This window comes from Arctopsyche grandis, chromosome 9 (assembly GCF_051622035.1).
Source record: "Arctopsyche grandis isolate Sample6627 chromosome 9, ASM5162203v2, whole genome shotgun sequence".
Classification (NCBI taxonomy): Eukaryota; Metazoa; Arthropoda; class Insecta; order Trichoptera; family Hydropsychidae; genus Arctopsyche; species Arctopsyche grandis.
Window position 1 is genome coordinate 9019264 of NC_135363.1, and position 27576 is coordinate 9046839.

At 37.5% G+C, this 27576-nt stretch overlaps 2 protein-coding genes across 2 annotated transcripts in view; one reads left to right on the forward strand and one right to left on the reverse strand.

The window, feature by feature from the left end:
* Positions 1–4582, forward strand: part of Drp1 (dynamin related protein 1) — an 11405-nt gene extending 6823 nt beyond the window's left edge. Inside the window, exons 7-12 of the mRNA XM_077438998.1 lie at positions 288–433; positions 510–653; positions 725–916; positions 997–1189; positions 1273–1484; positions 3629–4582. Coding sequence (XP_077295124.1) covers positions 288–433; positions 510–653; positions 725–916; positions 997–1189; positions 1273–1484; positions 3629–3685 — 944 coding nt within the window. The 3' untranslated portion in view covers positions 3686–4582. The remainder of the gene's footprint in view (positions 1–287; positions 434–509; positions 654–724; positions 917–996; positions 1190–1272; positions 1485–3628) is intronic.
* A 42-nt stretch (positions 4583–4624) lies between these two features.
* Ten-m (teneurin transmembrane protein Ten-m) overlaps positions 4625–27576 on the reverse strand; it is a 525280-nt gene continuing 502328 nt past the window's right edge. Inside the window, exons 4-17 of the mRNA XM_077438746.1 lie at positions 18868–19041; positions 18470–18784; positions 16687–18285; positions 15869–16146; positions 15582–15798; positions 15104–15508; positions 14697–15032; positions 14389–14596; positions 12679–12895; positions 12427–12603; positions 11950–12358; positions 11618–11870; positions 7756–11539; positions 4625–7681 (exon numbers count right to left, since the gene is read on the reverse strand). Of these exons, the coding sequence (XP_077294872.1) occupies positions 6965–7681; positions 7756–11539; positions 11618–11870; positions 11950–12358; positions 12427–12603; positions 12679–12895; positions 14389–14596; positions 14697–15032; positions 15104–15508; positions 15582–15798; positions 15869–16146; positions 16687–18285; positions 18470–18784; positions 18868–19041 (9089 nt within the window). The 3' untranslated portion in view covers positions 4625–6964. The remainder of the gene's footprint in view (positions 7682–7755; positions 11540–11617; positions 11871–11949; positions 12359–12426; positions 12604–12678; positions 12896–14388; positions 14597–14696; positions 15033–15103; positions 15509–15581; positions 15799–15868; positions 16147–16686; positions 18286–18469; positions 18785–18867; positions 19042–27576) is intronic.

A 27576-nucleotide genomic window follows, 5' to 3' on the forward strand; every position in this document is an offset into this window, starting at 1 on the left:
AAGCATTCGTAAAAACATCAGAGCTGTCACAACACAACTGTTATATTACAACTGGCACACATGGTTGAAAGTGTATTTGCGTTTGTAGATATATAATTTACTAGTTAAATTGTATTCGAATATGAATTAACCTAAAACGCCAGTTGGAATATATTACAACTGAAAATTCACTTCAATTGTAACTATAGTAAATATATACTTATATTATTACTCAACTTCGTTTCAAAATCACTCATTGAACAAAATGCTAGTTTTACCTGTAATAATATTTACCGTTTCCTCACAAGGTCTCACTAAAATGGATATCCTGACTGCAATAAGGAATGCCACCGGCCCCCGTCCAGCTTTGTTTGTACCCGAAGTGTCTTTTGAATTACTCGTCAAGAGGCAAATCAGACGTTTGGAGGATCCATCTTTGAGATGTGTCGAATTGGTAATTAGACATTCGAATATTATCTTAATATCTTTTTTTATAAATGTAGATTAAAATTCAGTTTAATGGATTTTAGGTGCACGAAGAGATGCAAAGAATAGTTCAACATTGTGGCAATGAAGTTCAGCAAGAAATGTTACGATTTCCAAGATTGCATCAGCGTATTGTAGACGTTGTGACACAGTTGTTAAGAACACGACTTCCAACAACAAATTCCATGGTGAATATGGTGTGATTTAATCGTCATTCAATATCAAAACAGTTGATAATGTGTTTGTATATTTTGCTTAGGTGGAAAATCTAGTTGCAATTGAATTGGCGTACATTAATACAAAGCATCCAGATTTTCAACGCGATGCTGCCTTAGTGTCGGGACTCCTCAAGGGAACTGATAACAGAAATATAGACGATAACGGCAGTCCCATTTTTCGTATGAAAACTGGAAGGACTCCTCCGAGTGGAAACCCTCAGCCTCCTAATTCGGTGAATATGCCATCTGCAATTGGCACGATTGATCTAATCAGTATTTGTTCTGTCGATGCTAATGTAATGTAAATTTTCAGCTTCCCAATTTGTTGGAAAGTGTGAATAATCCTAATGTGAATCGCGATCTGAGAAATGAGGTGTTGACCAACGGTGTGATGGATCCCAATAAAGTATTGAGTCCCATTAAACCAGTTAATTTGCTACCCGAAGTTCCGATTCAAACTTCTCGAAAACTCTCCGAAAGAGAACAACACGATTGTGAAGTCATTGGTATATATATTTGAATAACATTATATGCTTATTGATTTTTATTTTGTACTGGATTTTATAATGTAAATACATGTTTTCCACAGAGCGACTCATCAAATCGTACTTCTATATTGTGCGTAAGTCAATACAAGATTCCGTTCCAAAAGCTGTGATGCATTTCCTTGTTAATTTTGTAAAAGATAACCTTCAACCGGAACTGGTGACGCATCTGTACAAATCTGATCAGGCCGAGACTTTATTGAATGAATCTGAACACATCGCCCAGAGACGTAAGGAAGCGGCTGATATGCTCAAGGTGTGTTTTATAACTTGAAATGTAAATGATTTAGATTACACTGAGCAAAAGACAAAATAACGGAGTGGAGACTTATCAATCGTTACTAAATTTAACTCGCCGAGTTCGAATATGACTATGATTTTTGTTGGTTTGCTCTCGTTTATAAGATATGAGCGTATAAAAAAAAATGCTCAAAATAGGTAGTATTGCTGTGCCAAAGCGAGTATTCGAATCAATAGTCAGATTTTTTTTCTATTGATTGTGATTTTTTATTGCTTTAAAATGTTTATAATTAATTATCTACCGAATTTTAGAGGTCATCAATATACTTTTATTTTTATCTAAACGTACTAATTCGTGCAGTAAATAGTTTTAAATTGAGTTAAAATATGCTGTTGTTGATGATCGTAAACATGATGTAATAGTAAGATGAAGAATGATCAGCGTGGTTCCACAACAAAACGTCTCACGACACAACGTCTACGACAAAATGATAACGCTACATAATTTCTACATACTAAATGATAACGTAAAATAATATTTACGGACAAAATGATAACTGGACGATGAATCGAATGTACATACATTGAACATACTCGAATTATGAAATTCTGTTGATTGTGAAAAGCAATTACAATTGACATTATAAGTGACATAGTTTGTTTTTGAAAATATGAATGTCTTGTGTATGTATGTACATACATTATGCCGCATAATCATTTTGTCCGTAGACATTATGTCGCATTATCATTTGGCTGTAGACATGTGCCACTATCATTTTGTCGTAGACGTTTTGTTGTGACACCAAAATTTGACATGATCATTTGATCTCATTTACGAGCAGGGTTGATAAGAGGGGGGGAGCAGGGGTAAAGTTCCAGGGCCTGGACTACTCGAGGGGTAAAAAAAAATATATTTTTGACTCGGAATTCGCTAGATATGTAATTAATTATACGTATTTGAAAGCAATACACAATCATAATCAACAGAAAAAACCATCCGACCATTCATTCCAATATTCACTTTTGGCAAGGCAATACTAGATTTTGAGTTAAAGCAATGGTTCTTAACCTTTTCTAAGTCATGGTGCATTTTTCATCATGAGAAAAAATTGCGGTGCGCTATGATTATTTCATGTAAAAATCAATTAATATCTGGGTTTGTCAGATTTTGCAGATTTCAGAAATATTAGGTTGAATATTTGATATATGTAGCTACCCTCAATTCTTCGTCTAAATTCAGAAGTGTTTCTCGTTTTTTGGTTTTATCGTTGAGAAACCATGCTCACACAAATATGATGTTGAAAGTTCTTAACCCTTTGCCCGCGACAATAAATATAGCAAACAAGCCCTGTACGCCGCACCTTTTTCGCGAATTTGGCAATCGAGTTTTCGACCTTAATAAATACAGATTTTAATATTTACTCAAGTAACCAGATATGTTAATTAACACAAATTATTATTTTAAACAATAAAATACATAATATATCTCGTAGTTTTGGCTTAATTGTCAAATAATCATTCTTCATACGATTGAGACGTATCGTCGCCATTGTTCAACAGACGTGACGTCACATAAACGAGGTTTCAGTATGGTTCCACAAAAAACTAATTTTGACTGGTATATATTCATTTTAAGCAAATTGAATAGATGGCATTCAACTCTCAGTGATATATTCAACCAATTTTGAACCTTAAAACAGTTGAAATAGGCGTATATAAGGCTCAAAATCCCGTGCAAAGTTCAGAAATTCTATGGAAGACAGCCGCGTTACTGACTTGTCGCGCAAAGCTTCCATAGAAGACGGCCGCGGGCAAACGGTTTAAGTTCTTTGCAGCATAGATACCGAGTCACTGTTTTGTTCTCATCTATGAAATGAACGAATCCTATTTTCACTATTTTGGGGATTTTGCTGTTTTTACAATTTTTTTCGTGGTGCACTGGTTAAACCACTGAGTTAAGGACTATAATTTTTTTAAATGCTCATCTCATAAACGAGATCAAACCAACAAAAATCATTGTGATATTCGAATTCAGTCGGCTTAACTTTACTAACAATTGATCAGTCTCCGCTCCGGTAAGTAAAAAAAGCATGCTTTTTTGTTGCTCAGTGTTATTGACAGTACATAATTATACTTACGAAACTTTGGTATGTTTTTCAGGCACTGCAGCGAGCTGGTCAGATCATTAGCGAAATTAGAGAAACTCACATGTGGTGAACGGCGTACCACGCATCGTTCTAGTCTTTAGACGTATACTCTCTGATGGGCGACTCTGTTTCCCCTGTGAATTTTAAATACTGATTGATCTAATTATTTTGTTATCGTTTTGCAATTATTATTGTTGTAACCTCATTAACGAATTTTAATTAGGCGACAAAAGTTATGCATGTAGAATAAATTGTTGTTAGATTTTATCTTCAGATGTGTGTTATATAAAAAAACATTTTGAAGTGTGGAAAATTATTATTGTATGTGAATTATCCAATTTTTTAGATTGTGAAGGATGACTTTTGTGTAATAGTGGCATTATTATTATTATATTTCGTAGCTGCTATAAGTTTTTTTTTTATTTATTTATACCACCTTAGATATATAGTGATGAATAAACAATTCCATATTGCATTGTACTCATTGAGCAGTATAGTCTTGATTAAATATACATACATATTGTCATTTGATGGAAGTCTTTTCATCGGGAGTTGGATCGAATTGGGGTCGTACTGTATATAGAGTTCTCAAATAGTATTATAACGCTGTGTTATATATATATATATAAATATTTTGTTTTGTTTTAAACGCCGTAACCATGTAAATGTACTTATTTTTAAAACAATTCAGTGATATAAATAAAATTTCACGTATCATGTATGTTTATTGCGCATATTTGTATTTGTTTTTGTTACATTTTACTCATATATCAAGACTCTTTTAAAGTGTATTGACTGTTCGCTTTGTTAATTTTAAACAAATTTACTACCATTTTTAAAATCTCAAGCCTCGACGATGAGTGCTGATCGTTTTGTGCATTTTTTCATTCTTGGATATTTGGATTTGTATACATATATATAATCAACTTTTAATTGAAAATTAAACACATTTTGGTATATTATAAGTAAATTTATTGTTTTTATTATTTATATATTCCATTAGAATAATGCCTATGCTCACACATCCTTCCCTTTCACTCGTCGTCACCGTCTGGCTGGACAGTCTCACTCGTCGTGTCTATGGATACAATGTATGGTTAGGCTAACTATACATCTGACTGGGATACAATATATATATATTTTTAGCCATTCCTTTGCTATTATATACTCTACTTAGTGTCAGACTGCCTAGATTGGACACAGACCGGTATGATTTGCAGCTTGATATAGTTTCATTGCTTTTTTTTATTATTTATTATTTGAGGCCCTCCTCTAAGGATCTTTCATCTTTATATATTTTAAATAAATTTAACACAAATATATGTACAAAAAGAATTCATAATGTTTTTTTTTTATACAATTACAATTAAGTACCTATGTACAGTTTTTTTTACATATTATAAAAACAGACTGGAATTTGACGTCAGAAGCTGCGTTTACTACCCCCCGTTCAGAGATTCTAAAGCAACCCTTACGTACAACATACAGACATTTTACTTAGCTTCTACGTACTGATTAAGACGTATATAAGATACAAAGTATTGCTTTGTTTAGTCACATTTTGCGAAATCATATCACTTAATCATATATATATATATTTATATTGACAGGATTACTGTCATACTCTATATTCAACCCAGACATGTCCGTCGACGCGTACGTATAAGACTGGATATTTTAAATTTTCAGTTGACGAATTGTCGAACGTCATCGCTTTGGACATGTCTGGGTTAAGACTGTTCAGTAGAAATATTTTCACTTTTATATATCACCACCCTCTCGTTACGGACAAACATACAATACATCTAAATAATATGGTGGACACCACAGTTTAAAATAAAAACAATGTTCAGACGAAACACCATAAATTTTGGATAAACACTAGATTATTTCTATATTTTGAGGTCTAGGCTACATGATTTTTATTGCACGTCGCATGCATACGTTAAACAGTTAGTTTTTTTTTTTTTTTTTGGACAAGACTGCATACAATGACATGGCGGACTTGAATTTGCAAGCCGAATTGTTTTATATTGCTTGCATTAAGACAAATTTTTGCCCACACTCGATAAGAGTGTTTGAGTCGGCTCGTTGTAATATTTTGCACATTGCGTCCTCAGATGACATTGTAAAAAAAAAACTTAAATGAAAATAAAAGCTATAGTGATTCTTTTGAGTACAAATTATTTACAGGATTAATTTAAAAATATATTTCACTAAACATTACATTTGGCTATGTGGAATATCATGAATTTCATACGAAGAGACTTGACAATGTGTAGAGAGAGAATCGACATCGATATATGTATCATATGTAGGTATGTGTTTTATTTTATTTTATCTAAAATGCGGTATAAAATGATCAAACCCGTTTTCTAAACAGAGTGAATTCATTATTTTTGGACTCCTAACATGAAAAGCAGCTATTTCGTTATCATATAAAAAACACATTGTCATAAAAATATAATTTTCTTTAACTTAAAAACAAACGATACTTCCAAATATATAAAAAATAGAAAAAGTACGTTGATATCATTAAATAATGTATGTATACATATATATAACATGATATATATTAATTATTCAAACAAAAATTTATTTTTGAGTGTTTTTCTTTTCTTTGCCATTGACTAATTAGTAGCAAAAATTTACTTATACAAGCAGTATGTAATAAAATAAATTTTACTTATGATTTGGTTTTAGTCTTCCGTTCTTCCGAGGAAAACGTACACACTTTTACAATTAGTATATATACAAATTAAAAGTGATACAAACTTTCATTATGGCACTTTAATTGTTGCCGAGTTGATTGGTATTTCAGTTGATACCCTGTTTTTCAGTTCATTTTGCTTGAAAATTTTATTACTAGGATCCAGTCGTCGAAAGAAGTCTTTGCAAACATTCACATCTACTTTCCGTTCTTTTTTTTTTAAATATAAACACGCTTAAAGGAAAACCGAATATGAAAAATATTAAAGAGTGTACTAGAAATTATGACACTTGTGAAAAAAATAGTCACTATGTGAAAACCTTCTCCCACAAACGTTATAATTTTTACAAATTGTTACAACCCGACAAAGCTTCACGTACATAATAGTCTCTAGTGAAACGTGTCTACTCGCGCTCTCATGTAAAAAACTAGTAGTTTATTTTACACATTTGTTTCCATAAAGAAATCACTCATATCACCATTTCGTTTTAGAAAAAGATAATATAGATGTTTTTAATTTTTTTTTTAGTAATGAGAAAATAATTTTTATTTCAATGTTCATGAAGAATTTGGTGAATTTAATAATGATTAGGTGAAAGTGAAAAGGCTTTGGTTGGTTATAGTTTACGGGCGTGGTGATCAGGAGCGGCGACGGTGTGCCCGACTGCTCTTTCTCCTTTTCCTCCTGCCGTCTCTGACGAAGGCCACGTTGCCGGGATCGTCAGCCAGCTGCGGGAAGAGTGCCGTTGAGTGGATGTCTTGAGCCGTCCATCCATCGACAACACCATGTGCTATCAATTCCTCCTTTTCTTCTTCGGTCCACGGAGCGCGACCTTCCCATCCGGCAGCCACCAACGCCTTTTCGTGCTCCCAAGCTCGTTCTATTGCTCTTTTGTGTGCGTGCTTTATCAGTCGAGTCCTTTCTTGCATAGGATCAACGCCGTACTTGAGCACGACAGCAGCTTCAGCACCATGAAGCCTGACTTCTACACCCTGCTCTCCGCCTTCATGTTGTGAAACATTGAACATTCCACCTAATCTTTTCAATTCTTCCATATCGTCTCTGACCTTCAACGGATTATCTTTGACGAAGTAAAACACGTCTTGATCGTGTATGCTAAAGTGCAAGTCCAAGAAGAAAGAGTTGTTGAAGACTGAAGTCACGACATCTTGGACCACACTATTAACACCTTCAACAATATTGACTAAGGCTCTTCCGTCCAAACGGGAAATTAAGACTCCTTCTCCGAATACAGCCTTTCTGTAGGCCACTCTCGGCAGCAAGTTTCGTGTTTTAGGTTCCATTTTCAACAGCGGCATCGGTACGAAACTCAAATCAGAGAATTTCTCATTGATCTGCAACATAAAAACATATATTTAATACAAACGTCAAAAAAATACTAACACATGACTCATTCACAAGTACTTACCTTATCGTTGATGCACTGCAAGCCTGATATTACTCCAAAGTCTGGAGCGAGCTGTGGAGAAGTGACCGTTACCATGGGTTGGTAGATCATGTTGGCAGTGTATTTCGACCCGATCATCTTATTCAAATCGTATCCGTAAAGTTGCAACCAACTGGCTAGATCAGTCATATATGTGAAGTTCTGTCGTTTATTGATCGGATCATTATTTTGGAAGCGGTATATGAATATGTCAGTTGGAGTGCTGAGCTTTGTAGCGAGATGTTCCCACGAAGGTGTCATCCATTGTCCTACCGAAGGATCGTATAGTCTCTTATCAATATACACCAATTTAGTGTGAGGATCAAATATACCTCCGTGGAAGTCTATAGGTAAATAGAAGTCTGGATTTGAATCCGTGACTATTTTTCCAAATGGTGATCTCTTAATGTTCTTCACAATGTTTCCATTAGTGTCGAATAGAGCCATAGGTGAACCATTATGATCGCAAGCAATGTAGAATCTTTGCTCACTGGTTTCAACGCTGATTACAATATTTCTTTGATCGTAAAGGAATCTGAAGGTCTTTCCGGTCTTCGGGTAATGAACGTGTGTAGGGGAGTTGGGCATGGTCGGATTTGAATAGAAATATTGAGTGATATTCTCTTTGTCGTCTTTCCAAGATACCAGCCTACCCCTGTCATCGTAGAAGTACCAAGACTGGAACTTCTCTCTTTCGAAAGCGTGAATTAATTGTCCTCTGGAATTGTAACGATACTTCTGTTCACCGCGTCTCACCACAAATCCACGTCCATCATAATTATTAAATTCAACATCACCGTATTGCACAACTCTATCTCCACTGTCATATCCGAGTGAAATCTTTTCACCTTGGTGAATGACTCCAATGATGTTACCATTCTCATCATACACATACTTCCAATCGCTACTGCCGACTACTTCCATGACATGTCCATCATTATTGTAATTGATACGATCTGTAGTGGTTGCCCTGCCAATGAGTAGTTTCTGGGTCTTGATTCTATTCCTCAAATCATACTCCAATTCTAAACGGAAGACGTCGTATGATTTGATGTTGATTAGAATAGTTTTGATTCTACCGTGATCATCATAGTCGGTAATAGTAAAGAATTGTTTGCTAGTGTCTTGCATTACTGACCGATTGAATGTATTTCTGTAAGTACGCAAATCGCTGATACCTTCAAGAGTACCCATATTTTGGTTATACTTGAGACGTTGTGGAGGCATTTCCTTACCGTTGATGTTGACTTCGATGGTGGATAATCTGGCATTGCCGTCATATTGATATTTATAATGACCATTGTTTAGACCGCTCTTGGAACTGAATTTGAGCTTTTCATCTTTCAATATTCCAGCATGGTATTTGAAATCTTGTCTCAATTCATAGTTAGGCTCGATGACTTCGATACTCTTTACGAGTTGGGTGCTTTCAACGTACGTATAATGTATAGATGACACTCCAGCTAAAGACGTATCCAATTTACCCGAGCTATCGTAGACATATGCAACTTTGCCAGATTGGTGAGGATATACCATGGCTAAGATTTGGCCATCGTCATTGTACAGTATTTCGTAAGGGTGTCGGTTCATCGGTGAGAAGTATTGGTACTTGAAGAATCCTAGAGAAGTTTGAAGCGAGAATGCATGGATGTGACCTCTGGGCGTGGTCAGGGATTGCAATGCTCCAGCGTCATCGTATTGTAAAAGATAGTCACTTCCTCTAGGTGTGGTTACTTTAAGCGGTAAACTGCTGAACATGTCTTTGAAGGCATATACCATTGAAGATCCGTCTCCATATTTGATTTCGAATAGACGACCAGCTCTATCGAAGCCATACATTTCGCTAAGATCGCCCCAACGCCAGCTCGTCAAACGGCTGAATCTGTCATATTCCAATTCGACACCGGCAAATATTCCATTACGTGGTCCCCATTTGATCGGCCTGGATGTTTTATCGTATGTTACATTCAAAAGTTCCACTCTATCGTCCATAAACACTGCAACTGTAGCAGTATCTCTGTCGTATTCCAAAGTTATCAAGTTTTCACCGTTGACACGCAACTTTCTTCCAATTTGAGCTACAGTCTTGCCGACTTTAGTCTTGCCTGATTGTAGTCTGCGTAAGAAGTAGCGCCATTCAAATCTATTAGCCAACTCTCCTCCTACTTCTGTCTTTTGTTTGGCAGGAACTGGATAGCTTTCACCGAGCAATGGATCAATCTCAGCAAGGATTGTGTATGGAACGGTATCGGTTGAGACAGTATGTCCCCAAGCAAGAGTAGTAGAAATGCTTCCATCAGTAGATACCATTGTTCTCAACTCAGATTCTCCAGTTTTTGTGATTACAGAAGAACCTTTGATCAGCATCGATACTGGTTTGCGGTTGTTTTGACTCACTTGAACGGTAGCACCCTTGAGGCTCAAGTCAAAGTTGAGACTTATGATTTTACCTGTGGGCGTAACTGCTGTAGTCAACCTTCCGAATTCATCATAGTTGTAAACGTAGCTGCGACCTGTACTGTCTAATTTAGTTTTGAGCAAACCACTCGGTCCATGATAGTCAAAAGTAACATTATAGTTATCGGGTGTGCTCAGTTCGTGCAACAGCTTCATACGAGACATCCTCAGTCGACATTTTTGGCCTTTAGTATTTTCGATTGAGTTAACTTGACTTGCATAGTCTCTGAGTAGGAATACTTTGTTTCCAGCTGCATCGGTTACTGTGCTCAGTTTTCCATTGCTTGTATTGACGTTGTATGCAAAGGAATATATTGTTTCACCAGTCAGAATGTTCTTTGTTGTAATGTGTTGACCAAATCGATTGAACACATAAATTTCTTGGGTTTCTGGTGAGAATATTTCATACCATCTGGATCCACTCGCGTCAGGAATACTGGCCATCACTGATCTTATTCTATAGTTGGCTTGATCGCCGATGTGTATGACACCATCGGGACTGACAACAACTGCTGATATTGTGTTGAATTTGGAACTAGATGCCAAGTAGTGATCAGCTTCGAAGCAATCGCATCCGCGCTCCAAGCAGTTGCATTTAGATTCAGCTCCGGCATATAAAGTTATTTTTCCATCAGTTCCAATCACTCGCACTCTATTGATTCTTTGAGAATCACTCTCAGCCACGAACAAATCGCCAGCTGGACCGAACGCAATACTTTGAGGCATTATAAGTGTAGCATGAGTGGCGAGTTCAACATCAAATCCAGTTGAGGGGCTTGGACAATGCAAAGGACGGCCAGCGACCACCCTCACTCTTCCATCAGGTGTCAATTGAAGGATCATATGATCATCAATGATATGCAAAGTATTATCGAGTGGATTTATAGCTAATTCTGTAGGCCATCTCAGATGTACTTCTTCGACATTGAGTGTACCTTCGCATGGTATTGGTTTCCAGTGTGATTTGTGCATATGGTTTCCGATGATTGTCGTTACAATATTATCTCTATCGACCATTCGAATGTTAGTACCGTCTGCGAAGTACAAAATGTTGTCTGTTGAGACTGCCATTCCTTTAGGATAAGCGAGTTTTGCATCTCTCGCTAAAGCTCCGTCTCCGCAGTGAGCTTCGTCTCCCGGCAGGCATCGTTCACCAGATCCAACAACAGGATCCCAATTATGTTCTGGGTCTGAATAGTCATCTATATTTCTGACTGCTATTATTTGATGAGATTCAGGATCGGAGATGAAAAGTTTGTCATCCAAAGGACTGAGAGCCATGTGGTATCTGTACGATACTCTTGTAGCACTGCAATAGAATCATTTATTGTTAAGAATATTTTTAGCAAATTTATATTACATTATTCATAATGGATGTTTAGCTTACTTTAATTTGACAACTGTTTTGACTGTTCCGTCAGTGAGGATACGTCTAACGAGATTGAAATCACCAACGAAAATAGAGCCATCAGGCGATGCTGCTAACGCAACTGGAGCTAAAAGTCTTTCCTTGGATGCAATACCCTCACAGGATCCAGTACATTCTAACGGTCTTTGATGTCCGTCTCCCATAGTCGTCAAAATTACTCTGGGTTTGTGTTTCAGGTAAATATTAGAACCATCACCTTTTTGAAGAATACCTATAGATGCCAAACACATTATAAAACGATGATCCAAAAACAGTTTAAAAAAAGCAAATAACATAAATGATAAACATACCTTCATGAAAGTTGTATCTATGATGAATATCCAGATTCCATCCTCCGACTTCAGAAATGCTCATATCATGTCCACTCAGTTTAGTAGTTTGATAATTCCATATAATATCCTTGCAATCTGAATACTGGTATCCAACTTTAACCATAGCTGTGGTTACACCATATATTCTCTGCCTGTAGACATTGAATCTATTCCAGGCATAGGTAAATTTGATGACTGGATCTGCTTCGAATACTTTTTCGAAGAGGATTCCTTCAATTGTGATACGTAAATGGATCAAACTCAACGTTGGAGGAATTGTTTCCGGAGTGAGCTGAAGTTGAATTGTGGACAAATATCCGGCAGATCTTGAACTGTGATAAACAAGATTCAATCCGGTGCCTGGAATCTGCAGGCTTTCTTGAACAACCTGCAATACAACTCGGTCAGTAAACAAATTAATTTTTTGGCAAATTTTATTTAAGATAGGAAGTATACCTGTGATTCAGCTAATATGGCACTCTTATCAGGACAGCCACCTTGGAAGCCATGTTTCCAAGTAGCGAGAACTACTGGCTTCATGGTATCGTAGTCGTGAGCCATGCAAGCTTGAGGTGGGCTTATTGAACCTTTTTCATCACTCAAAGTCATCATAACTTTGTCTATGATGACGACCTATAATAAAACGTGTTAACATGAGCGATTTCTATAAAAATATATGTATTAGGCCACTTTGTATGTTCCACTCACTTCATTCCATGGTACATAAACAACATGATTGGTCGGTTTGAATGGTGATCGACCGAATGATAAAGTGACTGCTCCACCACCGTTAACCAACAGTTCAAACCATCCATTTTCACGGGTAAGAGTGAAACCTTCCAATGGTTTTGTGGTGCTCACTCTGACACCAACGAGGCCAGATCCCAAAGAAGTTACTACACGGCCTCTTACAACTCCAGAACGGCTATATTAAAAATATTCCAATTGAGTATTTAAATTATATATCAGTTCAACCTACAATTGTACTCGTGAAAAATACTAAATAAGTAATGCATAAATTTAAACTACTAATACTAAACAAAATACGGATTTTTTATGGCTAATATATTATATTATATTATAAATTCATCACACACATATGTGTTCTAATCAAAAGGAACGAAAATTTAGCTATTATATTATATTTGGATATACATATTTTAAAAATTTATTTCATTCTATTGGTTTATTTATAATTTTATTCAAGTCACAATATATAATGATTATTCATATAAAAAATTGCAATGTATTATTTTTTATATAAATAATTCAATCATTAAAAAAAATGGTATGTACTTATGTATGTAAATAGAAACAAAGTTTACTAAAAATTATTAAACAATTTATACATAAAGTTACACCATTTTTGATAATTGTAGTAGTAATATATGTGTATTTTTCAAAACACAATAAAATCATCACAAATATTGATTGAACTCAAACAGCTGAATACGTTAAGAATAAAGCAAAAATAAAAATTCACAGGACACGTAAAACGAGGGTATCGTTAAAAAGAATGACGAACACACAAACACACATGCAACACACAGTGATTATTTATCAATTGTAAATCTTTTTTAAATGTGTTTTTTTTATTTATTTATTTAAAATATGTTACTTCAAAGTTGGTTTTATTCTATCTACTCGTTTAAAACGATTAAATTACTTAAATCGCCTATTGTTTGCAAAATTCTTACCTTGCGTTGAATTGATTCCAAAACACACTGGGCAGCGTAAAATATATCGAAAGAAATTAGAAAAAAAGTGTCAAGTTGGTATTTAGAAATCATATTTGATACCGGTAGGTATAGCCAAATTTATTATAATGAAACTTGTCTTGTGTTTAAGCAATGATGAGATTAAATATGAGGCCCAGTTAAAATTAAGCTATCATGTGTATGTAGATTGGCTCATTGTTAATTTGTTATTGTAAAACCATGCTATGTGCTGAAATTTCAATAAGATTGCTCTTTTTGTTTTGTGTTTCAGCCAGCAGATTGAAATTAAAATAATACACACGCACACACACACAAAATTGAATAGACATATAAAAATCGGAACACTTTGTAAACAGTTTTCGGTGTTTGTTTCCGTTCAAATAAAATGGGTGACAGAAAAATAACGACAGACATTATCATACCTGCACACACATTAAAAATGGATAACATCAGGATTGAAGACTGGGGCACAACAATGCATTTTTTAAAAACAGATATATTCCGTACAAAGAGAAACAATTAATATCACAATATAAAAAAAAACCTGTCGTTCTCGAGATCGCATAATATAAAATTTTCGCTCAAAAAAGTGGTGTTTATAACAATATAGATATATGAAAATAAATAGCTTTCACACACGTGATCAAACTTTAGCAGCAGAGCATATGTCTGACATTTATTTAACATATAAAAGCCTCACCTTTCATTGAACGTTTCTTGCCGTGCGTAATTTTGTAGACTGTCTTCGTCGATGAGGAACTGCATGCGTTCAAAGAAGGATGCTGTGATGGCCGGTGGTTGTTTGCGGAGAAGAATTTCAATCGGCGATGGTGCCGAGAGACATAGTTGACTTTCTCTGCATTGATAACTCGTACAACACTCTGGATCTTCACAATCAACTAATCCATCTATAATTTCATTAGAGAAGCGTTTTTTAATACACTCTTACTAACCCAACAACATTTCACCTAAAAAATTTGAAATATCAAAAATCTAAAAATATATTACCTTTATCATTGTCTTTAGCGTCATTGCAATTCTGTTCTTTGAGAGTTGTACAATCTTCTCCATCCCAGCCGTCAAAGCATCTGCATTCCCAAAGTCCATCGGTATTGACTCGGCATGATCCATGACCGCCGCATCCACCTGGACATCCTTCCATAGTACAATGTCGACCATTCCAACCAGAAACACACAGGCAAGTACCATTTTTACATTGACCATGTTCACCACAGCGAGAGTCGCAAAGTTTCGATGAACAAGATTCTCCAGTCCATCCTGGATTACACTGGCAAGAATCACCAACGCAGAATCCATGAGCACCGCAATCCAAATCGCATACCTCTGTTATAGTAAAAATATGTATTAATACAATGAAGTATATTTTGGAAACATTCATCTGTTGGATATTTCACCTTTGGAACAGTCATCGCCGGACCACCTTGCTTCGCATATGCACGATTGGGTGTCCAAATCAAATCTTCCATGTCCTGAGCAGTCTGGTAGGCATTGCAAAGCATCCTGATCCATAGTTGCACAGTCAGTACCTTTCCAACCCTTCTTACAGAAGCAGGAACCTTCGATGCAGAAACCATGGCCGGAGCACGTCGGATGTGGGCAATCTATATCAGCGCAAAATTTGCCCTTGTATCCCCTGATGCAAGCACACTTTCCATTGACGCAATGTCCATGTCCGTTACAATCAGGAACTTCACATTCATCATGCCTTAAAGAACATTCCTTTCCTTTCCAACCCGGATTGCATTGACATTCTCCGTTGATGTATTCACCCTTTTGACTACACAACACTGGACACACACCTGATTTGAGAAAAACATAATTAGTGATACAATGTACTAAATGAAATATTACAATATTACTAACAATACTCACTTTCACTACAATCATCTCCACCGAATCCAGGATTGCATTGACAGTGTCCCATCAAGCATTCGCCTTTACCTGAGCAACCGTTAGGGCAATTGTGTGTCATGTCGTCAGCAATCATCGCGATGAAGGCTACTTCTTGGGGATCACCGTCGTCATTGTACAGAGACAAGAACCAGTGACCTTGCTCCATATAATGCGTGACTTCCTTCTTCATCGACGGCTATTGGTTTAATTAAAATCAGTGATGTGTGTTAAAAGGAATTTTTTTGAACGGATAAAAGGATACTTACATGTGATGCTCTTGTCGTTCTTGCTTTAAAACCACTCAGAACTTCTAAAATATGATATTGGGTGTGTGTGGGTAGAGCGTTCCTTCTGGCGTATACACCTATCGAGGCACCTCTCGGAATGTTATAATCGAATTTTACATAAGCAGCTTCCGATTGATAAAATTGCATATTCCAATAACTATATGGAGGGATCTCTTTGGATAAACGTTGTCCTAATGATATTTGGGAAAACGTTGTACCGTCCGGAGGAAATGATCGAGCCGGGAACGTTCGAGCACCTATGAAGTAAAAAACTAAGTGTAAGTTTCTACACTTTATATGCAATTGTTTATTGTATGATATTATTAATAATGAATGATTTGTTTAATGAATATTGTTAGAAAAACATAAACATAAAAAAAATCTTATATTAAAATAGAAGCGTATTAAAGTCATAAAAAAAAATTAAAATAGATTTATGAAATTAAATATTGTAAAAGGTGAAATAGGAAAATAATTGTAGAAAACACACAAACACATACACACAAAAAGCGAAGATATTGGTTTTTAAAATTAAATCCACACCGATTAAAAGAGTAAGCACATGCATATGGGCATTATAATTTTATTTGTAAGCATCTAATCTAATATAAATATGATAAAAGTCCAATTTTGAACGATGTGTTGTACCGAAAACAAGAGGAGAAAATGTGTGATTGATTCAACGGCATGATTCGCAGTGCAGAATGAGCGCTTCCATGCTTTGACGTAGGGTTGGCAGATCCAAAAATTCAAGAAAGTCTCTCCAAACAGTATAAAGAGAATAAAATTGATCTTACCTTCCAAGATGAGAATTGTGGGCGGTGGGGGAAGAGGAGTTGTCACTACGGGGCACGACGTCTCCGTTGAAAATTCATCTGTGGCAACGTCACTTTCGGTAGAAGTCGGGGTATCAGAACTACTCTCAAAATCCATCATATCAGAGATGGTTGTCGAATCTGTAAACGTGCTAGATTCGTCTACTTCACTGGTTAATTTTTCAGTGGTGGTCGTTGTTGTTGTCGTCGGAATCGTTGTGGATTCGGACACTTTGGTTATGAACGTTTCGTCGGATTCAAAGTCCGGCTCGAAGTAGTCATCCAAAAAGGACTCTGTAATATTGTCAGAATTTAGATTATCCGGACAAGAGGGGCAAGAACAGACACATTCACCTCCCCACATCTTATCGGCTGAGATAGTGGTGGTTGTGACTGGCGGTTCAGTCGATTGGAAGCTTTCTTTGTAAGCATTGACGTCGTCCTCGGACGAGGCCAATTGTAAGCTTTCAGAAGGAGTGTCAGATGCGTCAAACTCATGCTCTGTGTCTACTATTGGCGTTAGTTTTACGTCTGGCAAGAAGCCTGAGCTCTCGTTGGTTGGCACTGATATGGACAGCATGTAGAGAGGCTTCGATTGATTGATCCCTCTTCTCTCGGTCGAAATCGTCAAGTTGACTAGTAGGCGGTTCTCATAATTATTTTCAGGCGAAAGCTTCTCTGCAAGAACTGCATGGTCAACATTGTCAGTTGGTAAGTGCTTTGAATCGTTCTTATTCACACGGTTAATGCTCACAGCCTTATTAGTATTGTTAGATAATACGGTGTTTTGTTCGGTGGCTGATTTCAAACCATGCATAGATTTTAGATTATTGCGGTAAGCACTCAAAGAGTTGTCTAATAGCAAGTATTCTTCTGGATAGCGAGTTAATTTGCTGTCAGGTGCATTTAATTTCTCTTCCAATTTGTGCTCCTCTATTGGTACATCGTTTTTAAGCATGTTCTTATCACTCAACGTATCCACCTTGTCGTATGTGATTATAGCCATGTGATCGTCTTGCAACATTACATCGTGTGTCGGGTTTTGAGTAGGAAGAAGAGAGTTGTTAGACAAGTTAGAAGTAGAAGAAGTTTCGTTAATGAAGCTCACACCAGAGTTAGCAGTTATGTCGTCGATTTCTTCAGTAGTGGTAGTAGAAGCGAAGAGTGAGGTTGGGGTTTGATCAGGAGTGGCAGTAGCTGTACTATGGTCATGCGTTTGAAGAGATTCATGCGAAATAATAATAGGTGTAGATGTGGCCACTAGTTGGTCATCATGCACAATAAGTTCTACTATTGGCGAAGACAGTGACAGATCCAAAGGCTCGATAGTTGTGTCTAAAGGAGTTACATGCTGAAGAGCCTGTCTACGTGAGCGGCGAAGCGGGATCAAAGGGTATGAGGACTCTGCCCTACCTCCAGCTGGACTGGTTCCTGCGGCCGATGCTGGCCTTGGCCTGCTGCTCACCGACCGATTCGTCTCCAGGGTAGTCGCCTTAGAAGCTGGGAATATGTCTGAGCTTTCGCTGACCAGCACTGAGCATGCTTTGGTATTTTGGTATGACCAATTCAATAGATTGGACGCTGAAAACACAAAACAAAATTATTTGCAATATTCCACAACGAGACGACTATTCAAACCCAGAACATTTATCTGTTTTATGCAAATATGATACAGCTACAACTAAAGTGTTTTCATTGAGATGAAATCTTACAAATTGAATTTTGTAATCTGATGTTCAGAATCGTACAGTATTTATTGACTTACCTGAAATATAAGAAAGCACTGCTATGAGCAGCACTGTGAGCATAATGAAGATTATGGCGGTGCATTTCCACGTGCAGTTGGATGCTAGTCCTTTGCGGATGTGGAAGCGACCTGCTGCAGGGGGGAAGTGACTGGAACCGGAAGGTGGCCTCCTCAAATTGTTCCTGAGTGGCAACACTGGTGCATTCGAAAATGGAAGCCCCCTTCTGCTGCCGTCACTCATGCTGCTCATGCCGCCCATCACCTTCTCCTTGGACGGGCTGCTGCACGACGAATTCGACTTGTAATCCATCGAGGAATTCTTCTGGATATCACCTAAAAACCCAACATCCAACGATAATAAGTAATGCTTCTTCATCTAGATTCTAGATTGTGTACTTAATGGATAAAAAGTATACCAGTGGGTATGTAGACATTGCCTGAGGGAGTCCTCACAAGGCAGGAGGGTTCAAAATCAGCAAGATCAGCAGGATTCCCCGTGACCCTACCGTTGGGTCTGCTCATGGTGGCAGGATTGCGTGGGGGAACGTCAGGTCCACGTCCTGACCTACCTCCACCTTCTAACAAACACCCTGAAACAAACAAAAACAATGGCGTTTAGCGTACAACAAACACTCAGTTAATTAAAACTAAATACAACACCGACTACATTAACCTAACTCTCCAACAAAAACGCACGATAAGGTCCTTAAAAAGGAATTGAAAAAGGGTGCAAAATCGAGGTCCCACTGAGTGATTGCGTTTAATTGCGATCGCTTAATTCGAACTAAACGTCTGCGAGGAACAAAAGCGAGTTGGAATTTTAATACGCCTGAGGTGAACATTAATCAAGTTGATAATCAAACGAAGGGTGGGTGGGAGGGGGAGTGGAAACGGGTTGAGGGACTCCCATTTCGGTACGAATAGTTTGTCGCCGTTGGAGAATTCCTGGGCACCAAGACAAATAACCCCACCCCCATCCCCATATTCACCCCCTCTAGTATAATTCTAAACGGGACGTGAAATGTTTGCCGTACATCAGTGTGAGAGTACCCCCGTAGATAAAAGGGTACAACCGGTGATCACCTCTTAAATTGGTAAAGAGGGTCTACATTGCAAAAATAATGAGTATCTATTAGAATATTAATTAAGCTGAGATATTGGACGATGGGGTAAGAAGGGAAGAGGGAGAAAAATAAACGGAAAGTACAATCTTTTCATGAAATCAAATGAGAATTTTTTCTATCGTTAATAGATACAATCTAAAATTTAGACGAAAATAACATGAAATTGACCCTCAATATTCTCACCGAAAATTTCAATTCGTGTTTTTGTTGTATGAGAAGAAAAATAGTTGGGTTAAAAATATGACAAATTCACTAATAACCCTTTGAGTGTTGACGTTTTTTCTGTTGACAATCCACCATGCTGAAATTTTCGTCAACATTTCCAATTGAAATTATTTAGAAATCCAATAGAAAGTAAGTATAAAAATTGTAGCAAATCCAAACAAACCCTACATAACTACCGCCGAATATTTCGAGTTTTGTAAAGGTGTGTTTAAACTTTCTAATATATCTTGCAACAATATAAAATAAACAAAATAAGTCAATTAATTAATGTATTTTTCCAAAACTAGTTCCATCTTCTTCATTTTTGTTAAAATGCAATGCTCACAATCTAAATACAAATCCACAATCTTAAATACTCAGCAGTTAGGGATTTCCATCGAGAAATTCACCTATGGCTATAAATTCAGATATTCCGATGTAAACCAGTCTTTATAAACATTGACACGGATTTTTACAAGACCCGTGTTCAATGCATTTTTACTTTATCTATGTACTTAGTAACAATAGATGACGTTTTTTTAAACGCCTATCGGTTTATTTCAAGCTCATGGACTTGTTGGCAAAACGCCGATCGGCTTAGGTCAACATTCAAAGGGTCAAAAACAGCGAGATAAATATCGTTAGAAAAATACTAGAATACTCAAAATGTCGAAATATAGCATAAAATAGGAAAAACATGAAAACGTGTTGAAGAGTCCTTCAAGCAGTAGTGGCTTGTACATGGCTGAATATGATGATGATACGGAGAAAGTAAATTAAAAAGTTTGAGAAGCACTCTAACAAGTCTCAAAAAAAAGAAGGAAACGGGCGAACGAATATTAAAAGGAGATGAATTCTAGAAGACAAAAGGAGTTTCGAGTCTACGGATTCTCGAGAGCGTGCCAAGTGATAAAGGAGCGCGAAATTTAAAAGCGAAAAATGTCTGAATACTAATGAAGTGCAACGGAGGGGGGGGGGAGGGGGGAAACGAAAAAAATTAACGACCATTGTCCGTAAATCAAATCGTCCGAATGGCGTATGCGAAAAAGTGAACGAGATAGAGAGAGATGGCTAATACGCGTGCCAGATGAATGGTTTCCAATTAAAATCGAGATAAACTTTCGTTTCGAACAATAAATCGCAACGCAAAGTTCACTGGGGAGCGGGTGGCTGTGTGGGCGGGGATGAGGGAGGACACCCCTGAGGGGTCACCCACACCCAACCTCACCCGATCGGAACTCCCCGTGGACCAATGAGCCACACTCGATGGTTTAAATCTTGCAGCATGGAATACCGGTACAGGGCAACACTTAAAATACCACTTTCGGGAAATTGATACCGCCACTTATTATGTTGTTTGGTAAACAATAGCACGCCCAAGGTATTGATGTCGAGATAATCGAGCGTCGCTACCTGTTGTCTATTATGATGGACATGTTATTGTATGTATAGGTATGTATATCGCGTAGAAAATCTAATTTGAGGTAGAAGAAAGGGAAAATTAATAAGTTAGACATAATAAGTAATAGCAACCAGCAACATATGTATGTAGATCAGTAGTTAGCATGCAATGCTTTCGATTGTGTGGTCACGTTTTCTATCCCTGGCTTTGATGCTGGCCAGACCTTGGATATTTATTTATTTATTTTACATACCAGCGGTATGGCTCGGTGGTTGCGTTTATGTTAAGCAATGAGAGATTACTGGGTTCGATCCCGGGCTAATCTTTAATACTGCTCGTTAGACTTGGATATTTGTGACTCCAAGTCGATTGTTTCTTATCAGAGTTGGCCAATTTATCTGATTTTCATTGTTGAAACGTTTCCTCAAAATTGGCAAAAATCATCCTACCTGCTGTCACAAATATCTGGATTTGATTTATGTATAATATGTAAAAATTAAATGTTAATATCGTGCTCTTTAGCCTCTCGAAATACAGTGATTTATGTTATAAAAATGCTTCAATTACGAGACACTCGAAATAGACGAGAATTTTAAACTTGTACATAAATTTTATTGTACATAAATCATACTCAAATAGTGGTGACATAGTGGGTAGGGTGGGTTTTTAGCCAATTTAATGGAGGAACTGTTTCAACAATGAAATCAGAAAAATTGACAAACCTTGAAAGGAAACAAATAGAGTCAGAAATATCCAAGTCTGACCAGCAGCATTACAGATATACTCAGAATAAATTATTTTCAATCGAGGTCAACTCACGGGATCGAACCCGGCGACCTCTCAGCGCTAGGAAAAAGCCCAATCACCGAGTCATGCTGCTGGAAATTCATTACCACTGATCAAATTTTTAACTTGTGAGTTGCTAAAGGCCGGTAGAAAGCCGTGTTTGGATAGCTAGCTGTCATCGCTTCGATCTGACACAAGATGTAATTTTTAATGAGTTCGTTAATGATTGAACTCCGCTAGCTTCATGCCGGAGACATTAGCCAGCAGAATAGCTCGGTCGTTAAGCTTCTGCCTAAGACCGAGAGGCGCCGGGTTCGATCCCATGAGCTGAACTCGATTGAAAAAGATTTTTTTTGAGTATATCTGTAGTGCTGCTGGTCAGACCTGGATATTTGTGACTCCAGGTCGATCGTTTCCTGTAAGAGTTTGCCAGTTTTCTCTAATTTCATTGTTGAAACGGTTCTCGATTAAAAATTGGCTAAAATCCTTCCTACCTATTATGTCACCACTATTTGAGTATGATTAATTAACAATAAAATGTATGTACAATTCATAGACGTCTCGTTAATTTGCGAGTTTTCAGTGTCTTTCAGTGTCTCGGTTTACCTGTAAGACCTTCCCGGTATAAAATGTAATGATAAAAATATCGTAAAATATCGCAAGGCGGTTTAAAAATAGTTTGAAATCCTTGCGGGACGGTCAGATTCAGATTTAAAAACGAAAATCACAAAACCAAACAGCCCGCAAGAAACGTCAAATGAAATGAACCATTAGAGCACCGAAGCCACTATAGGTCGTAACAACTTTTTATACCACCAAAATCTTCTTACTTTTGCTTATATCACGATCAAAGTTTACAACAATATGAGTGACCTAAATATATAAGAGAGATAGTGAGAACATATAGAGCAAATATTATAAAATATAGAGTGAATTATAGGCGTTTAAACAATTAAAATCTGATATGGCGAAATCACGGCGAAGAGGTTAGAAGACAAGTGACAACGCTTGCTTGACGAATAGACGTCAGGCAAGTCGAAAAGTTGAAAATTTGAAACGCGTTGTATACGATATTTTATCTCCAACGTAATGGCAGACGATACATTAACGTATATTGATGACCAAAATGAGCAATATGGCAAAGTATGAAAACGATCGGATAAGAGATAAGAGATATAAAAAAGTCGTCTTAATGTGAAACGTAAAGGAGGTTTGTTTTCTTCAATATAAGCTAGCCTTTATATGTCGGTAAAATATCAAAACGACCTAAAGAGTGGAAGTGGTTCATAATCATTTTACTATAAAACATAATCGTTTATAAATCTTCTGCACAATAGGTTTCATTTATACGCCTAAAAAAAATCCATTTAAAATGGGGAGGGGTTTGAATTTTGTTCAGGAAAAATCTATCGTCCAAACGAAAAGTTTTCCGGGGGTAGTAGCAAAAGAAAACACGACCACTCGAAGAGAGTCCAATTAAAAACGCGATACACACAAAAAAAACATACCTAAAATGGAAACTTTCGAGTGTTTTTTCCCGAGCTTTTTGTACCGTGTATTGTTGTCGTTCGGATTTAATTAGAGAGACGAAGGGGACGAGAGGGGCAATGCGAGGCTGGCTTGCAGAAACACAGGCTCACTTCAGACGCAAATTTCACCGGAAGTGAGGTGGTGGCGGAGAGACGGGGGGGGGAGGGGATGGTTTTTGTAAATTTTTAGCCGCGGGATTTTCGCCTTTTTTCCGCCAGCGGTTGTATTTAAAGAAAAGCGACGTTTACGCATCTCCACCTCCTGCCGCCCACTCGTGTTTTTCATTTTATTTTTTTTTCCACTGTTGCGAAAAGTTGTATGGCCTCTGGTGAAATCCGAGCATGATCGTTTCGTCGTAATAAACGAAGACGTTTTTATACCGATGACGACGTTCGTCATAACGAAGCCTATCTGTCCTATCTGTCGTAACCGCCGTTGTGTGTATTTTCAGCTGAAAGATCTAACTCATTTTCCGACGTGTACATACATATGTGTGATAATAAAGGGAGAAAAAAGTGCGCTTTTACGACCGAATCGATTTCGTCAAACGTGCTTTCATTACGTTTTACATGTTACGGTTTTATTGCCGAGATGAAATAACCACACGAGCGTATTGCTGGTATGTTTAGTGTCGTGTTATATCTACTTGCAGTATTATCATTTTCTTAATACAGCGTGCTATATAATAAGCATTGCCTTTTCATTTTAGAAAACCTTTTACAGTGAAGCTATTACACACTAAACTATGAAGTGTGTAGTAGTAAACTGTTCGAAATACGAGCTATGGTCATGCTAACCACCGACAGGTTCCCGGGATTCAAGCCATGGGTTGACCTCGATTGAAATGAATTTATTCGGAAGTATTTCTGTAGTAGTGCTGGTCAGTTTTGGATATTTGTGACTCGAAGTCGATAGTTTGCTTCATTGTTGAAATGGTTCCTCATAGCATTGGCAAAACCAATCCACTTAGCCAGCAGTATGGCTGGTGGTTGCATTTATGTTTAGCACCGAGAGGTTACCGGGTTCGATCCTGTGCTAATCTTTAATACTGCTGGTCAGATTTGGATATTTGTGACTACAAGTCGATCGTTTCTTATCAGAGTTTGCCAATTTATCTGATTCATTGTTGAAACGGTTCCTCCATCAAATTGGCAAAAATAATCCTACCCGCTATGTCATAAATATCTAAATTTGATTTATGTACAATATGTAAAAAAATATGTCCATGTCTAAATCTATAGATATCTCTATGAATTAATTCTATAATTAATTAATTGTAAATTTCGTTTTCAGATTGTATCAAAATTGTATAGGAAAGATTCGTTTCAAAATTGTATAGGAAAGCGGATTGGGCCTTCCTGGTATATATCTATGTAAAAAAAAATCAATTTGAATAGGATTTCAAAATTTATAATCTATCAATTTACATACGTATGTGTGTACATATGTATGTATAAACAAGTTTAATACTAAAGGTGTCGCTCAGAAACCGCCTGTAAAAATAAAAAAAAATTAAGACTGTTTTCAAATGGACAGCGACGCTGGTGCGGATGAATACAGTTGAAGCTTGCGGATCGATTCATCATCATAATTGATATTACTTTTAGTCGGGCATATGTGTCTGTTTTCGATGTTTGCGACTATACCCAATACGTCAACAGAGCAGCTGGAGGTTGCACAGTAATATTTAATAACTGCTTCGGTAGAAACAACTTACTATGTAGTTTAGAACTTTCGTAAGAGGTATTATATTGTTTTAAAGGTTTTTGCTTCTTTGATGGATTGCCACCTAGCGGAATGGGACTAAAGCTAATCTCAACAGTATACATTACATACAACTTCTATGCAGTTTGTTTAAAGTCGCGCATATAAATTAACTACACGGCATTGTTGAAACGCGCGATAGTTCACAAGTAGCGACTCTAATACGAAATGTGGTGGAAGTCGCAATCAATTTGAGCTGATAAGGTCTCTGAGTCCATCCTCAAGTTGTCCTGTCACGGATGGACGCCAGCGGTTCGGGAATGTGACTCCTCTTTCTTATCTCAGGAACGGAGAAAAAGAGGAGCAAGGGATGGGGAGAAGGGGGGGGTGAAGGTTCCGTCACGCGACGCCGACGTCGACGACTGCGACTAATTTATTGCCGACAAAAAGGAAGTCGACGATACCATCTAAGTCTGCGACGCCAAGGGGCTCTTGTTCAGGGGGTAGGACGGCAGGGTTGACACTATCGGCGCTCCCTGACGGTGCTATCGCAACTTTTCGGCCACGCCGCCATTGCAATTTGTTGTGCGTGCGTGTCGGGGACAACCAGACAGATAAGCGACGCCAGCGCCATCTTGCGACGCTCTTCGTCACACACTTGCAGAGTTAGTCGTATAACAACTTTATGTGTATTTATGACGGGCTGTGCGATAATGCTTAAAACATTCCCTCGGATGTAGTAATAAATGACGCGTTATTGCGTCGGCGGTCTTTAGCGCACTGTTGTAAAAGTGAGAGTTTTGTATGTAATTTGAAAATTCAGGTTTATGTCTGAAGATATAATATATGCTTGTGATTACAAGAAGGAATCTAATATGATTTTTTTTTTATTTCAATCGAACATGTACACTCCAATCCATCCAGATCGCTCCAAAGTGTACTAATACATTTACAATACAAGCACTTATACAATGCGAATTCATATAAACATAATCCACAGTGACATCCGTGGTAACATTTTTGCAGCATTGTATTATACAAATCGGTGAACCTCAAGATGCTGAATAACTTGAGATTTGAAAGTAGATGCCAATTTTACAGGAACCGTTTCAATGAAAATCAGAAAAATTGGTAAACTCTGATCGATCTAGAGTCACAAATCAAAGTTTGGCCAGTAGCTACTAGTGGGAATCGAACTGAGACCACTCCGCTCGAAAGCTTAAAATAATAAACCCTAGTCCACGCTGCTGACTTGAAAGAAGGAAATTAATAGTGGAAGGGGTGGGGGTAGCTGGAGTTGACATTTATGAAGTAAGTTCAATGGTTGTGTTGTCATCAAAATCATAATCAAGAATAAGAGCGAATTGGTTTAAAAACTTTTTTCCTGGCTCTGTAGGTATAACGTGAGCCGAAACATTCAATATGTATAAAACGCATATAAATTCCGAGCGCATGGTTATTGAATGTTGGAACAATCGCATAAATCGCTCGAATGGCTCTCGGCGACGGGGCCAGTTGCACTTTTTCATCCCCCCCCCCTCCCACCACCCTCCCACTCCATAAATATCCAGGGTCGACGAGGGGGCAAAGACGGCTTTATTGCAGTTATGAAATTCGATTACGGGCCAATTTACTGCGTGCGTTAAAAAGCGCGTGCGCAGTAGCAAATTTGGCGTGCAAAAAAAAATGTAATGTAAAAAAAAGTCCCCACCACTTAATTGACCCGAACGTTGCTCAAATCCGCAAACGGGAACACAGGGGGGTGTAATTGAATAATGCGATCGTTTGTAACGATTCGGCAGGTGTGCTCGTAGTTGCAATGGCGACGGGCGAGCGCGGCGCTCTCTAGCGGATACGAATGTGAAACCAAGCAGTTAACGATGAATTATTCCAATAAAATACAATATGGGGTGATTCACGACGTGTGGTACATATTTTGAGGATTTGGAGAAACAGAAAAAACACTACATCACCGTTTGAGGACTGGAAATGTCTGTGACATGGTGACGTGTTGGGGCAACCTGTAAAGCCACTATAGCATTATATCCTAAAATAAAATGGGAATGTTTAAAAAGTTCATTGACCGAACTTCATTAACTATGTATGACTAAATTGATATCATTAAAACAAGCTTAAAAAAGAAAAAAAACTTAGTAGTATATAGTAGGACTTTTTTATTAACAGTATATTATAGGAAAAAAAAATCAATTGGGAGATTACTAACGCGTGACGTAAGTTTAATCGAGTGACATGTAGCCGCCCGTTGGTCAATACTAGTAGAATGCTTGAATACGAGTAGTATTTTGTCACTCCTACCACGTGTCCCATCCGATTCGCAAAATTTGCAGCCCGCATTGAATTTAAGCTGGCCTTCT